Source organism: Hyaena hyaena, unplaced genomic scaffold, assembly GCF_003009895.1.
Source record: "Hyaena hyaena isolate Hyena2069 unplaced genomic scaffold, ASM300989v1 scaffold_558, whole genome shotgun sequence".
Classification (NCBI taxonomy): domain Eukaryota; kingdom Metazoa; phylum Chordata; class Mammalia; order Carnivora; family Hyaenidae; genus Hyaena; species Hyaena hyaena.
Genome location: NW_024081188.1, coordinates 543,297 through 558,960, shown reverse-complemented (window position 1 = coordinate 558,960; position 15,664 = coordinate 543,297). Strand labels below are relative to the sequence as shown.

At 36.8% G+C, this 15,664-nt stretch overlaps 1 protein-coding gene across 4 annotated transcripts in view; it reads left to right on the top strand.

Annotated features, from left to right (window-relative positions):
* Positions 1-15,664, top strand: part of BDP1 (B double prime 1, subunit of RNA polymerase III transcription initiation factor IIIB) — a 95,363-nt gene that overhangs the window by 36,869 nt on the left and 42,830 nt on the right. For 2 of the 4 annotated variants that reach the window (XM_039256066.1, XM_039256068.1), the window contains exons 16-25: positions 119-231; positions 1,321-2,590; positions 4,442-4,629; positions 6,031-6,253; positions 8,677-8,855; positions 9,595-9,799; positions 10,870-10,904; positions 10,938-11,042; positions 13,656-13,857; positions 14,125-14,315. In XM_039256066.1, coding sequence (XP_039111997.1) covers positions 119-231; positions 1,321-2,590; positions 4,442-4,629; positions 6,031-6,253; positions 8,677-8,855; positions 9,595-9,799; positions 10,870-10,904; positions 10,938-11,042; positions 13,656-13,857; positions 14,125-14,315 — 2,711 coding nt within the window. Of the gene's footprint in view, positions 1-118; positions 232-1,320; positions 2,591-4,441; positions 4,630-6,030; positions 6,254-8,676; positions 8,856-9,594; positions 9,800-10,869; positions 11,043-13,655; positions 13,858-14,124; positions 14,316-15,664 lie in introns of all 4 variants that reach the window. The other 2 variants (XM_039256067.1, XM_039256065.1) reach the window with 1 other exon arrangement.

Below are 15,664 nucleotides of genomic sequence, written 5' to 3'. Positions count from 1 at the left end.
TTTTATAATTTTGAAATGTTTACCATTCTCCTTGTACTCAAATCAGACAAAATTTTCAGTGCAGTTTTTCTTAGGTAGGTGTTACATTGTGAACCCTTTAAAATATTTTGTTATTAAGAGTCCTGAACAGGTAGAAGATCAGTCATGTAAAAATTTTGAGTTTGAAGACATCACATCACAGCCTGAGAAAGAAGATAATATTTTTCAAATGAATGTTAATGAATGTCTAGGGTAAGTATCATCTTACTGGTTATGGAATCTTTGAATTTTTTTAAAAAAAGTTTTAGAAATGTTTAATCAGTTTTTAAAAACAAAAGCAAATGAGACTGATTTGTAATCTGTGTATCAAATTGCTTAATATTTACAAATATAACCTTTCATGACAATTCATGTCATAGTTTTCATGTCATTTTCTTAGTTATTGGTGATTTGATGAATTGTTTACTCATAAATTAGAGTTAACATGATTGGCAGTATCACTTAACATGCATATTACATTAAAAATGTATGTCCAAATATGAAATGGAACTTATTTTCTTATATTTGTTTCTTTGGGATTAGACTGAGCCACATATAGCCTCATGGGTTTTATGTAAAACCCATATGTAGAAGCCTATAATTCTCCTAGCCACTGCTTTTTTTCCCTTCTGGAAGGTACCAAGCAAAATCAATGAAATTGCTAGTATACTTTAGAAAATGTTTTCCCTTTGGAAATATTCAATGTACACAAAAGTAGTAAGAACAGATTAATGGACTCCCATGTATCTACTATCTAGTTTCAACTATTACTAGTATTTTATCAATCTGTATGTTTAAAGTGTGACCTTTCCCTGTATTTGTTCATATGATACTTGCATGTAGCTGTATGAGAAGCTGGTCAGATCTGGCCATATAAATGTGTTGCTTAACTCTTATGGCAAGGCATATATCTGTATAAAGGATAGTAGGGGCAAAGAGGTAGGAATAGCAGACACCAGTTTTCCTAGATCCAGTGTAGGGAACTGGAGACTCTGGATGGTGTAGATAACAATTAGAAAGAGACTGTTCAGGGCCAGTTGGCTCCTCATCTTATTGACCTTATTGATAGATTCTCTGTATCTCTATATGAGTAGATATATTTATTTTAAAAATGTATAATTTCAAAACACGGTTTTTCCTCCTCCTTTAATTTTTAAGTTTTACCCAGAGATTCTTCTTTAATATTTTATTTTATTTTTTTTAATTTGAGAACTCCTGGTGTTTCAGTAGTACTTTCTCAGCCATCCTCTCTTCAGTTGGCAGTATGGTTTAAATTTTGATTTTGTGTCCTTTTTTTTTAAGTATTCAAGAGAATGATAAAGTCCCAGTTTTGAAGACTCGATTTCAGATACCAAAGCCAAATATAGAAAGAGGAGCTAGAAGAAGAGAAGTTTTCTCAAAGGAAGAGACATCAGAGGAGATTGATGCCTCTGGACAATTCACACCAGCTTTGGGAGAAATTAGGAGAGTGGAAGAAACCTTACCAAGGGACAAGATATCAGTGGAGGCTAATAATACTAAGGAAACGGAGCCATATTTTAAAAAAACTCGGAGAAAAGAAGTCTCTCCGATAGAGAAGATATCAGAAACGATTGACAGCACTGTAGAAATGGAGACAGATTTGAAAGAAACCAGAGGAGAGGTTTCCCCAAGGGAGAATATATCAGAGATGGCTGATGTCACTGAGGAAAGAGAGACAGACTTGGAAGAAACTGGAAGAGAGGTTTCCCTAAGGGAGACTATATCAGCAGTATCTGATGTCGCTGAGGAAAGAATGACAGACTTGGAAGAAACTGGAAGAGAGGTTTCCCCAAGAGACAGTGTATCAGAGATGACCGATGTCACTGAGGAAAGAGTGACTGATTTGGAAGAACCTGGGAGAGAGGTTTCCCTAAGGGACACTGTATCAGAGGTGTCTAATGTCACTGAGGAAAGAATGACAGATTTGGAAGAAACTGGAAGAAGAGAAATATCCCTACAGGAAGATGCCCCAGAGGAGGTCAACAATACAGATGAAGTAGGAATAGGTTTGGAAGAAAATGGAAGAGAGATTTATGTAAAGGATAATATACCAAAGGTGATTGATGCCACTAAGGAGAGAGAGACCTATGTGGAAGAAACTGAGGGAAGAGAAATAGACACACATGGAAAGCCCTTACAGGTCAAGACTCTAGGTGAAATGGAGACAGATTGTAAAGAAACTGGAAAAGAAACTTCCCTGAGGGAAAAGGTACCAGTGGAGATCAGTGCCTTAGGGGAAAGTAAGATTGATTTGAAAGAAACTGGAGAAAGAGAGCTTTCCCTGATGGAAAACATATTAGAAAAGACAACTGCTCTTGAAGAAACAGAGGCAGATTTGAAAGAAACTGGACGAGAAATTTCCTTGAGGAAAAGCAGATCAGGAATTAGTGCTACTGAGGAAATGGTTGCAGATTTGGAAAAACCTGGAGAAATGGACATTTCTCTAAGGGAACATGGAGCAGAGGAGATCAGGACCTCAAGACAAACGGAGACAGATTTAATGCAGAGCAGTAGTGGTGGCTGCAGCACTGTGCCTTCACTGGATATCAACGTATGTATTTTTCTGTTCTTTAGAAAAAATTTTTGAGTACTGTTTCAGAGAAAAATTATCACAATAAAAACTGTGATTATTGCTCTTAAATCCTTCAAAATGTAAACTCTCTGAAAGCTTAAAGTCTTCCCTACTCCTAAATTCTGTTTTAGAACCTTAAAGAAACTATATATCTTAAAAAAAAAATAACTTGAAAAAGATTTAATTGTGGAGAAGTTACCATTCTTACCGTCAATTAGAAGGTACTTTTAGTTTTTATAAAAAAATGTTTTTAAGGTAATTTATTTTGAGAGAGAGGCTAGTTTTTTATTTATTTTTTTGTTTTTTTTTTAAGTATGGAAGCTCAACTATAAGACGAAGATTTTTTTTAAAGCTTTACAAAAAAACAAAATATAGCAAAAACTCCTTTTGCATTCCATAAAAATTAACAGAAAAGCACCTGTCCAGAGTAGCTGGTCCGCAGGCCCCACACCTGCACTTCCCCTATGTGGTCTTGTAGGACAGGGGCCAGTCTGTGCAGGACAACGCTGAGAGCCACTCACTTTCTCCCAGAGCTGTCCCCTGTCCCACCCAGCCCCAACCCCAAGCAACTCCCAAACACACATGGACTCAGATTTAGTTTTTCTTCTCTCTTTTACACACCACAGTTAGTTCATAAACTTTTTTTGTTTTACATTTTTTATACCAATGTAACAAAAAGGTGGGAGAGAAGGGGAGGCAGGCAGACTATATTTTATGCCTATAAATGGGGGGAGAGGGGCAGACAGGGCCAGGGCAAACAAAAAACACACAGTCTCTGTGTGGAGAGTTTTGATAGCAAAACACGGTGGGAAGTAGGCCTCAGAGTTGGGGAGGGGCAGAGAGAATCCCTAGCAGGCCCTGAGCTGTCAGTGCAGAGTCTGAGTCAGGCTCAATCCCCCAAACCTTGAGATCATCACCTGAGGCGCAATCACAGTCAGATGTTTAACCACCTGAGCTACTCAGGTGCCCCGCAGTTATTCTTTTATTTAAAAAAGTTTTTTTTTATGCTTTTATTTTATATTTGAGAGAGAGGGGGGGATAGAGCAGGAACAGGGGAGGGGCAGAGAGATGAGGGCAGAATCTGAAGGACACTGCAGGCTCTGAGCTGTTAGCACAGAGCCTGACACAGGGTTCGAACTGATAAGCAGTGAGATCATGACCTGAGCCAAAGTCAGACGCTTAACTGGCTGGGCCACCAGGCACCCCTGATGTTATTCTTTTACATAAAAGGAATATAGGGAATTGGACTGAATTTATGCTAACTCTAGAATGAATATACATTGGAATTATTTCTTTGGCCACACCTTTCTCAGTTTTTATTTCCTGACCTAGTCTACTTTAAAAATTTCCTTCTATTGGGGCGCCTGGGTGGCTTAGTTAAGCGTCCGACTTTTGCTTAGGTCATGATCTTGCGGTTCGTGGGTTCAAGCCCCGCGTCGGGCTCTGTGCTGACTGCCAGCTCAGAGCCTGGAGCCTGTTTCAGTCTGTGACTCCCTCTCTCTCTGACCCTCCCCTGCTCACGCTGTCTCTCTCTCTCTCTCCTAGAAATAAATAAAACATTAAAAAATTTAAAAAAAAATAAAAATAAAAAATAAAAAATAAAAATTTCCTTCTATTAAAAGTTTGTAGTTGGGATACCCATCTGGCTCAGTTGGTTGAGTGTGCAACTCTTGATCTTGGGGTTCTGAGTTTGAGCCCCAGATTGTAGGTGTAGAGGTCACTTAAACCTTTAAAAATAATAAGTTTCCTGTTACTTGAGGTTCATGTTTTTGTGACATTTTCTGCTCGTGTTGATTTACCATGGATGATTTCCTTTGATCATTCCTCCAGAACATTGGCAGTGAAGTACTTTCCATGGTCCACACCCCTGAGGAAGAAAAAAGAAATTCTGAAAAGGAACTATCAGGTCACTTGGGTAGTTCGAAGACTTCCTTGCAGACTTTGGAACCTGATAAAACAGAAGACCAGGGGATGCAATCTCCAGATGTTTCAGAGCAGTTTTCAGATACTAATTTAAGGTACAAATGTATTGGTCTGTGTGCTTTTAAAGAAAAAGTTTCTAAATTTCTAAAGAATTTTCAGATTCTGTGAAACAAAGGTTTTAAAACATATCATCTGGGGGCGCCTGGGTGGCTCAGTCGGTTAAGCAGCCAACTTCAGCTCAAGTCATGATCTCATGGTTTGTAGGTTCGAGCCCCGCATCGGTCTCTGTGCTGACAGCTTGCTCAGAGCCTGGAGCCTGTTTCGGATTCTGTATCTTCCTCTCTCTCTGACCTCCACTGCTCACGCTGTCTCTCTCTCTCTCTCTCTCAGAAATAAATAAAACATTAAAAAAATTTAAGAAAACCCCATATCATCGGTAGTGTAGTGTTACAGATTTTAAGCTAGTTTTGGGATGACTGGAGGTGAATTTTGAGGTGATAGTGATAGTAGATTTAGAGAATTACTAACATCAGAATCGTACGAACAAATATTCCTAAGTCAGTAGGGGTGTGGCAGCCTACCTGTGTTTCTTCTGTACCAAGATGGCATTCATAGGCTTTTTAAAAAAAAATTTTTTTTAATGTTTTATTTCTTTTGTGTGTGTGTGTGTGTGTGTGACTAAAATACCCCTTTATTATTATTATTTTTTTTACAAATAGTTTATTGTCAAATTAGTTTCCACATAACACTCAGTGCTCATCCCCACAAGTGTCCTCCTCCATGCCCATCCCCCCCTCCCCCCCACATCCATCAGTCCTCAGTTTTTGTCAGCATTNATTACAAAATCAAGGTTTTTTTTGTTTTTGTTTTTTACAAATAGTTTATTGTCAAATTAGTTTCCACATAACACTCAGTACTCATCCCCACAAGTGTCCTCCTCCATGCCCATCCCCCCTCCCCCCCCACATCCATCAGTCACCAGTTTTTGTCAGCATTCAAGAGTCTCTCATGGTTTGCCTCTCTCTCTTTCCCCCACCATTTCCCCCCTTCTTCTCCCCCTTGTTCCTCCGTCAAGTTCCTCCTAATCCTCCTATACGTGCAAACATATGGTATTAAATGTTTTATTTCTGAGAGAGAGACAGCATGAGCAGGGGAGGGTCAGAGAGAGAGGGAGATACAGAATCTGAAGCAGGTTCCAGGCTGTGAGCTAGCTGTCAGCACAGAGCCCGACGTGGGGTCTGAACCCATGAACCGTGAGATCATGACCTGAGTGGAAGTCAGATGCTTAACCGACTAAGCCACCCAGGCACCCTGTATTCATAGGCTTATACCTAGACTGTACGCCTCCTATTTTTCAAGATCTACCAAATAGTTCTATTTGTGTTCCTGTTAAGAACTGGAATTAATTTTACTGCCAGTTTCTAAAGTTGTCCTAAGACTCTGCTCTCATTGCCCCTTCACTTCATTCTAAAGTTTGATAATCCTTATTCCAAAAGGCAATCTCTTCCTCAAGAACAGAAGCCATTTGAAGTTAAGCCAGCACCCTATGTGAGAAGTCGATTCAAAAGACCAAAACCAAACTTAGCAAGAGCAACTTTAAAGAGAGAGACTACAGAAGCAGGAAAATCTCTACCTGGGAAGAAATTGGAAACGGATAAAGCTGAGACTGTTATGTCACAGCAGAGCAGTGAACAGATGAACACTCTCCCTTCTCAACATGTGAGTGCTGTGTAAGGTGGAGGGGTTTTGTTTTAGCTGTTACAGTTACTGAAGTAAAGCAACTGGGATTAACATTTCACAAATATTTTTCCCTGCAATTTCTGTTGCATGTGATATTAGCCTTGCTGTACTTAATATGCCTCATTATTGCATGGGTTTTTTTGTGAGAATCTGGAGTTTGTCATGATGGGCAAGTGTGTCATGGAAAGGAATTTAAGGGGATTGGGCTCCCAAGTTCTGACCTTCATTCATTATATGACCATAGCCAAATTATGCAGCTCATTTCTTCATAGGAAAAATGAGATTGATAGTCATTCCTTATTTCATTCTCTTGTGAAGGGTGAAATACAAAGTTAAAAGCTTGTTAGGGGTTAAAGGAGATACTTAATTTACCTTGTTAACTTGGTCCATAACAAAGTAAGATTATGTGATATAACATCAGAAACTTTGCAATGAAATGTCAACACTCATTAGTTGAGTGTTCCAAACATAAAAGTACTTTTTTTGGCCATACAGATGGCAACAGGTACATGAAAAGATCATCACCATCACTGATCATCAAGAAAATGCAAATCAAAACCACAATGAGGTATCACCTCATACCAGTCAGAATAACTAGTATCAAAAAGACCAGAAATAACAAACATTGGCAAGGATATGGAGGGAAAGGAACCCTTGTACACTGTTGGTGGGAATGTAAATTGGTACAGCTAGTGTGGAAAACAGTCTGGAGGTTCCTCAAAAAATAAAAATCGAATTACCATGTGATTCACTAATTCTAGTAGTGGTTATTTACCCAAAGAAAATGAAAGCTCTAATTCCAAAAGGTACATGCACCCGTGTGTTTTTCATGGCATTATTTACAATAGACAAGATATGAAAGCAACCAAAGTATCCATCAATAGATGAATGGATAAAGAAGATATGTTATATATATAAATCCACAATGGAATATTACTTGCCATTTACAATAACATGGGTGGACCTACAAGTCCATTTTGCCAGGTGAAATACCATGCTAAGAGAACTAAGTCAGACAGAGAAAGACAAATACCATATAGTTTCACTTATATGTGGATTCTAGAAAACAGAAACAGACTCATAAAGACAGAACAAACTCTGGTGGCTGCCAAAAGAGAAGGAGTTAGGGAGATCGGTGACATAGGAAAAGAGGATTAAGAGGTACAAACTTTCTGGGGCACCTGGCTGGCTCAGTTGGTAGACCATGTGACTCTTGAGGCTGTAAGTTTGAACCCCACGGTGGGTGTGGAGCTTACGTAAAATGTTTTAAGAGGTACACTTTCAGTCATAAGTGGGTCACAGAGATAAAAAGTACAGCATAAGGAATATAGTTAATGTAGTGACTACACCTGTCCGGGTGAATGTCGAGCAGTGTATGGAGTTGTTGAGTCACTGTGTTGTACATTTAAGACTAGTAACATTGTACATCACCTATACTTCAATAATTAATAAAAAAAAAACCAGCTGATAAAAAAAAATAAAATGACTAGTGTGCCTAGGTGGCTCGGTCGGTTAAGCGGCTGAAGCTGTGTGCTGACATCTCAGAGCCTGGGCCTACTTTGGATTCTGTGTCTCCCTCTCTCTCTGTTCTGCTCCCATGCATGCTCTGTCTCTCTTTCTCAAAAACAAACAAACATTAAAAGAAAAAAAAGAGTAAAATAAAATGACAAAAAGTGCTTTTTTGAATTAAAATTCTTTTATCTTTTAAAATAGCTTAGTTCTTACTGTGTTTAAGAATTTGTACTTTTTCTTCCTGATCTTATATTTTTAAAAGGTGTATCTTTTTTATTGATTATTTTATCTGATTATAAAAATTTCAAATTGAGAAGATATGTAATCTAAAAACTGAGAGTCCTTTATAATATTCCATTTCTCCCAAGTTAATCAGGTAGCTGTTTTGAATACATCCAACTAGTCTTTGCTATATAGATACTTATACAAATAATCAAATGTGTGGGTATTTTCATTGTTTGCAAAAATGGCATTAGCTAGCCTTCTCATTTTTTCACTTAACGCAGTATTGTAAACATATTTTTGGATCTCAGTTTAGAAATTTATCTTCTAAATGGCTCTTTACTGTTGCATTTTAAACAAATTGTAATTTATTTATTCAATACCCTACTGATAGACTTGTCTTATTTCCAGTTATTTGTTTTCTTGCTTTTCTGGGGGGGGCTCTTAAATTGCTATAGTAAATGTCCTTGTACATAATTTTCTAGGTACTTACTTGAATATTTTTATACGTTTTTAGAAGTACAATTTCTGGGAATTAAAATTTTTGGTAGATAGTGTTTTCTCTGCAGAAACTTGACCAATTTATTTTGTTTAGTAGTGTATGGAAGTTCATATTTCCCTATACTTTTACCATGTCCTTGATGAAATTTTTTTTGTCTGCCTTCTAGGATGTTGCTTCCCTAATCACATCAGGAGAAAAAGACAAATCAGGTTACAGGCAGGAGGAGGTTGTGATGTTACCATGTATACAGGCTGAAAAAGACCTTTCATCCTCAAGTTCTTATGGTCCTCAAGAGGAGTCTCAGCCTGTGCAAGCCCAGGAAAAGGAATTCGTTGTTTCTATGGGGTAAACAGTGATAGTTCTTTGAGTATCTAAAATATTAAAAAGAAAAAAAATCTAAAATAGAATTCCTTCACATATTTCTCCATTATTATTGAGATGTTAATGTATTTTCAAAGTGAATACCAAGAATACTTGGTTTATTTTTCTTCATTTGGCAGACTGCCTAAAATAGAAAATCACATTGAATTCTACACCTTTTAGTGCTTGACTGCTTATTATATTCACTATTAGCCGCTTAAGGTTTTATACAAAGCATTATATTAAAAAGCACATGTGTATAAGGTTTATATTAATTATCTTCTTAAAAACTGTGGTAGAAGACTTACAGCATTTACCATTTTAATCATTTTTTAAATCATCTAATGACATTAAGAACATTCACGTTGTTTTATAATCTTTGTCACATCTCTCTCTAGAACTTTTTCATGTTCCCGTGATGAAACTCTCTACCCATTAGCAAGAACTCTCCATCCCCCCTCTTCCATTCCCTGGCAACTATCATTGTACTTTCTCTGTCTGTGAGTTTCAGTCTTCTGGGTACCTTATATAAGTTCATTACCTTGTGAGAATTAAAATAACTTTTTTTAATAAAAGAAGATGTAAGTATCAGAAAGTAATTAGATTTTTGTCTAATGTTACAAAAAGTTTTATAGTGTATTAGAGGAGATTCAAATTTTGTATTTTTACAGTAGTTTTCATCTTTTTACAGTTCACTTCCCTCTTTGTCCCTGTCTTTTTCTAGGGCTAATGATATAAACACCTTCCAGCAAGAAACGAAGGAAAGTGTCATCCCAACTGGTAGAACAGCAAGGGGCCGACTTCAAAGACCCAGACCAAACATAAGAAAGACTGGACAGAGGCACATAGACAAAGGTGAAGCCAAAGGCGTAATTGAGGAAGAAAGAACAGTAGTACAGAAAGATGAGACTAAAAAACTCTTGACTGTGGTGAGTTATTGTTATGTAATTAAACTGAACTTTTTAATGAGTATTAAAATATAAAATGACAGCTCAGGTTTGACTTAGAGTATAGGCATCTGACACTCTAATCAGTGAATATGTAACATATACTTAGTACTGTTCCAGCTTTCCTATTCTGGATTTTTTTTAAGTGAAAATGGATATATATTTTTTCCTAATAAATGAACCTGTTCATTGTGAAAATGTTCAACCAGTATAAAAGAACATAATGACTATTGCAGTCTTATCACCCGGACGTAACCACTGAAAATCTTCTGACATATCCCCCTGGGTATATCTCCATGCATGTGTGTATATTTACATAAATATAAATAATAAATCATCAGTGTGCCTAGCTCGCTCAGTTGGTAGAGATTGTGACTCTTGATCAGGGGATGTAAGTTCTAGCTCCACAGTGGTTGTAGAGATTACTTAAAAATAAAATAAAAGGTTTTTTAATAATAAAATCACTGTGTATGTGCTGTTTTTGTGACTTACTTTTTACTTAATATGTTGACTTTTTGTGTCAAGAAATATGGAGATACATTGTTTTTCACTACTGTGTGACATCCTGCTGTTGGAATTAAAGTTTAACCATTCTTTTATTGACGAATGTTTTGCTATGAATCTAAGTAGTGTAATGCCCTTTTCTAACAGAGCTTGCGTTTTGTGGGGTTTTTTTGTTTTTTTGTTTTTGTCCTTTTTTTTCTCGGTCTACTAAGGGAAAGTCTTGATTTAAAGTGATAATAATCCTTGTTTGAACCTCCCTGCATCCCTAAAGACTGTTGTTGTTGTTGTTTTTTAAAAAACCATTAAATCTTTTTTGGCGAGGGTGTTCACAACAGATAACTATTGTAGTTTTTAAAGTATTTTGTAAATATAACAAAATTGAAACTTTGTCTCTGAATTAGGCACTTTGGTTTTGGGCAGCAAAACATGAACATTGCATACCTAGTTTGATCTTCTGTTTGAAAAACTCAGTACCTTTCTTAATGATTGAACAATTTTAGGAGGTATGTTCACTTGTTTAAAAAAGCCCTCTTGTTTTGCCATTTTAGCCAAATTTTCCAGTTGGAACTGAAGTTGAAGATGTTTCAACTTCAAAGTTGAACCCTCCAAAGTTTCAACCCTCCAAAGTTTCTGAGGGTAGAATGTATGAAAACCAGAGTCCCGTGATTCTTGTAGACCCTCTTCACATTAACAAAATAAATGTTACAGATGAAAAGATGAGGTGAGTTTGCTTTTAATCAGAAAAGCATAAAACTTTGTAAAGATGAAGATTGGATAACTTCACATGGAGAAAATTTTGTGAAAGGCTAAAATAATAGTTAATTATAAAATAGAATATTTTAAATATGCTTTTTCAGATAGTATAAGAATTGCATGCTTGATACTCTCTTAATTTATAATTTCTCCATTTTGGTGAACTTCATTATTTTTTATTTTAAAACTAGATTTATTAGTACACAGAAATTCTTAAGTTTTTTGTATATTTGGAAGTTTATATACTACTTACTGAAATTCATAAATAGGAAGCACAGTGAAGTATATATGCTGTATTTAGAACTATGTTCTAAGCCAAATGGTAAGAATATCTTTTAAAAGAGTTAGCACTAGAAAGGTGAAGATATTTCAGTACCACTACTTTTTATTTATTACTTGCAGTCTGCCTTATTATTACTGATACTACTTTTTGATTAGTGATGATCAGAGAATGTGTTATTGCAAGGGTAATGCTGAAGAGAAGACTCAAAAGAAGTGAAAGAGCAGGTCCAGAGGATGTCTTGGGGGAGAGGGAACAGCAACTTGAAAATACTTCAGGCAAGAGTGTGCCTGGCTTGTTTGAGGAACAGCAAGGGGAGCCATTTTGAAATGGGTAAAGAGGGAGAGAGTAGTGATGTAAGAAAGATAAAGCACAATCGGGGGAATGGCAGATTATGGACTGTTTTAAGGAATTTGATTTTTACTCAAAGCGAAACTTTAAACACTAGTGACCTTAAAGATCAGTGTTTCCTTTTTTTTTTTTTTTTTTAATATTTTATTTATTTCTCAGAGAGAGAGACAGCGTGAGCAGGAGAGGGTCAGAGAGAGAGGGAGACACAGAATCCGAAACAGGCTCCAGGCTCTGAGCTAGCTGTCAGCATAGAGCCCGACTCAGGGCTCGAACCCACAAACCATGGGACCATGACCTGAGCCGAAGTTGGATGCTCAACCGACTGAGCCACCCAGGCGCCCCAAGATCAGTGTTTCCAAATGCTCTCATTTATAATTGACTTGGTAGACCTAGAAGATATAAATGGCTTGTTCAAAGTAACATTGCCAAATCAGTTTTTAAAGTTAAATTTTCAGGATTTATGACTTTCAGACGAGCAAATTCCTATAGGTATATAGGCAGACCTTTCTGTATAAAGAAAGAAGCTTTACATGTTTCAAAAGATAGTATGCTGAGCCTTTGTGTTTTTTAATGAGCGAAGTCAAACTTTTAATTTTCATTTTTGGAAACCCACACTCTAGCCCACAGCCCCCTGTTTTTGAAAAACCTTTTTCTATTTATGAAATTTATTCCAGCTGTTCACTTTATCATGAATGGTAATTTCTTTAGAGCATATAATCTTAAAGGTTTAAAGTTATTATCTCTTTTGGGGAGCCTCAATGGCTCAGTTGGTTAAGCATCTGGCATCGGCTCAGGTCATGATCTCATGGTTTGTGAGTTCAAGCCCCACACTGGACTCTGTGCTGAGAGCTGGGAGCCTGGAGCCTGTTTCGGATTCTGTGTCTTTCTTTCTCTCTCTGCCCCTCTCCCACTTGTGCTCTGTCTCTGTTTCTCAAACATTAGCATGTTAGCACTGTCTCTCTTGAGTAGCATGTTAGGTTTATATATGTATTTTATTCTTACTTGTCTTTATAAAATCACACTTGACTGTCAATAGCTTAAGGTTAAATACAGTGTTTTCCTGAATACATTAGTCTACTTTGGAATGTATTTAGCCAGCATTATAACCCTGTTAGAATATCTTGTGAACTTCCTAGATGTTTCACTGCCCAAAGAGCTTAGTGGGGTTGGAGCATTTAGAAATGTATCTAACTACTTTTTCTTCTAGGTAATTTATTATAAATATTACTCAAAATTAGTCTTTAATACAGATCTTTCAGAGAACTCCTGATAGATACTTAGTTTTCTTTTTAAATCCAGGTTTATGTTAATTTTAAACTTCCCAGTTCAGAATAGATCCTTACTAGTTATTAAAATATTTTCCAGGAAAACCTAAGATAGCTCTTTAGGGGTTGTCTTGGGAGCTATACGTACTCTACTGAATGTTAAAACCTTGTCTTTTTCTGATTTGGCAGATAACACAGGGTTATATTGAGATCCTATGAGTCTGGCTCTCAGTAAATCTTTTTCCATGAGCTGATAGACCTGTGATGGGAGAATAGACTCTGCCTTTCAAGGCTGGTCTTAAACCAGAAGCACCAAGGAAAGAACCATTATACATTTGTCCATGTTCAAGTACTGGCTTTTTTTTTTTTTTTTGTATTTGGTTATTTCTCTGAAAATTACTTAAAGTACCATGACACTACACATTAGAATCAATGAATGAAAGTTAAAAAACATTGTCATTGTAAAACTGTTCTCCAGATTATACAGAAAATGCAAGTTGTAAAAGTTTTTGTGTTCTTTACATCGTGTGTGGTTTCATTTTACATGCTTGCTTTTAAAACCAATTTACATATAGTTCTTTGAGCATAGAATTGGCTTGTGTTCAAAATTATTTGACATAGAAACCATTATATCAACAAGGAGTTCTGATATTGGTTTTTCAACATGATTTGTACTTCATTCTAGACATGAACCTAAAAGGTATGTTCCTAGTCCAGCACAGTTGATAAGAAGGCAATTCCAAAAAGTGAAGCCGAATTTGGGAAGAGCACATGGTAAGAAGGAGAACCCAGGTACAGAAAAAGACAGAGCTGATCAGAGTGAGGCAAGAAAGTTGGAAGATACTTTGCTGCAGCCAAGAGATCATGATACCCAGCTTCTTCAGAAAGTAAGTTTGAAAGAGATTCTTTTTATCAGTCACTCTATTTTGACAAGATCATGAAGGAGAGAATTTATTAAAAAAATACAATTTTGTCTTTTGTACTGTAACTAATTTTGTAAAAATTGAGCTATTTTCCAATGTTAAAAAATTAAGAAGCTAGTCATAAGTTGTGTGTTTATCTGTGCAAGCTTAGAGCTTTAGGCCCAGCCACCAAACAAATTATCATAGAGATTGTTTCCATGGTAACATCAGCTGTTTCTTCTTAAATTTAAGGAAAAGGCTGAGTTTCTGACATGTCTGGAGGTTTCAGCAAAAAAAGATTATGTAGATACCAAAGAGGCTATTTTGGCCAAAAAAGATGCCCATTCAGAAATTGGACCATCAGGAATTGTTGGAGAAAAAACTGTACCCGATAATTCTATGTCTTCAATTGTTGAAGAGCAGTGCCTCAGTAAACTAACAAGGTAACGTTTTATTTAACAATATAGCTTCAGAATAGGAAATTAAAATAACTCTTTATGGTTGTCCTACCTTTAACTCATCGGTACAGTAAAAATAGATGGTTTGTTAACAGAAGTGTGGATTATATTTTATTGACAGATCTGTTTCTTTCCCACTTAAAAAGAGTTGTTTTTTTTGAAACTTTTTTTTTTTTGACGTTTATTTTTGGGACAGAGAGAGACAGAGCATGAGTGGGGGAGAGGCAGAGAGAGGAAGACACAGAATCTGAAGCAGGCTCCAGGCTCTGAGCTGTCAGCACAGAGCCTGATGTGGGGCTCAAACCCACAAACTGAGATCGTGACCTGAGCCAAAGTCGGAAGGTTAACCGACTGAGCCACCCACGTGCCCCTTTTTGAAACTTTATAAAGAGTGAGTGCACACACAAGCAGGGTAGAGGGTCAGAAGGAGAGAATCTTAAGCAGACTCCACACTCAGCATGGATCCTGATGTGGGCCTTGATCCGATGACCATCAGCCAAAATCAAGAGTTGGATGCTCACCTGTCTGAGCCACCTGGGTGTCCCTACTTAAAATTTTTATTTACTAAAGTTTCTTTTTTTGATGTCCTTAGGAAGATTTTTCTTTCCTGTGTTTAAAATTTCTGGATGTTGAGTATATTAAACATGAGCAGAAGCCTGATAAAAGAGTAGTGTGTGTTACCTAAATAATTAAGGTGCTGGTTTGAATGGGGTCACAAACAAAAGTGAAGGGTACTTTTGTTCTACAGTTTTCAAGGAAAGTGGAAAGGAATTTAAGTTTTAAAAAACAACATTGTTCCATTGGATTTTCTGCCTTCTCTTTTTCTTCTTATGTAGTCTGTTTACCCAACAGGATACACCAGTATCACTTTTGATCCTGTATTCTGTTTTGTTGGACCATTTTCCTTATCTCATTTTTTTCTAGTAATTTCTAGTTTTGCATTTCATTTTCTCTTAAATAGCAAGGAAAAAATGATCCAGAATTAAAAACTTATTCTGAAAAATTTGTAGGTAGATAAATAAGAATGAACTCTGAATAAGGAACTAGTAGTAAATTTCTTCATTTCACAGCATAAGTTTTTGACATAAAGGGTTGTGGGAGTTTTCATTTTAATGCCTTGAACTGGGATTTCATTCTGAAATTTGGTTTTCATTAAAATTATCCTTGTGCAGGGGCATCTGGGTGGCTCAGTCAGTTAAGCGTCCACCTTCGGCTCAGGTCATGAGCTCGTAGTTTGTGGGTTCAAGCCTCGTGTCGGGCTCTGTGCTGACAGCTAGCTCAGAGCCTAGAGCCTATCTTCAGATTCTGTGTCCCTCTGACCCTCCCTTGCTCAT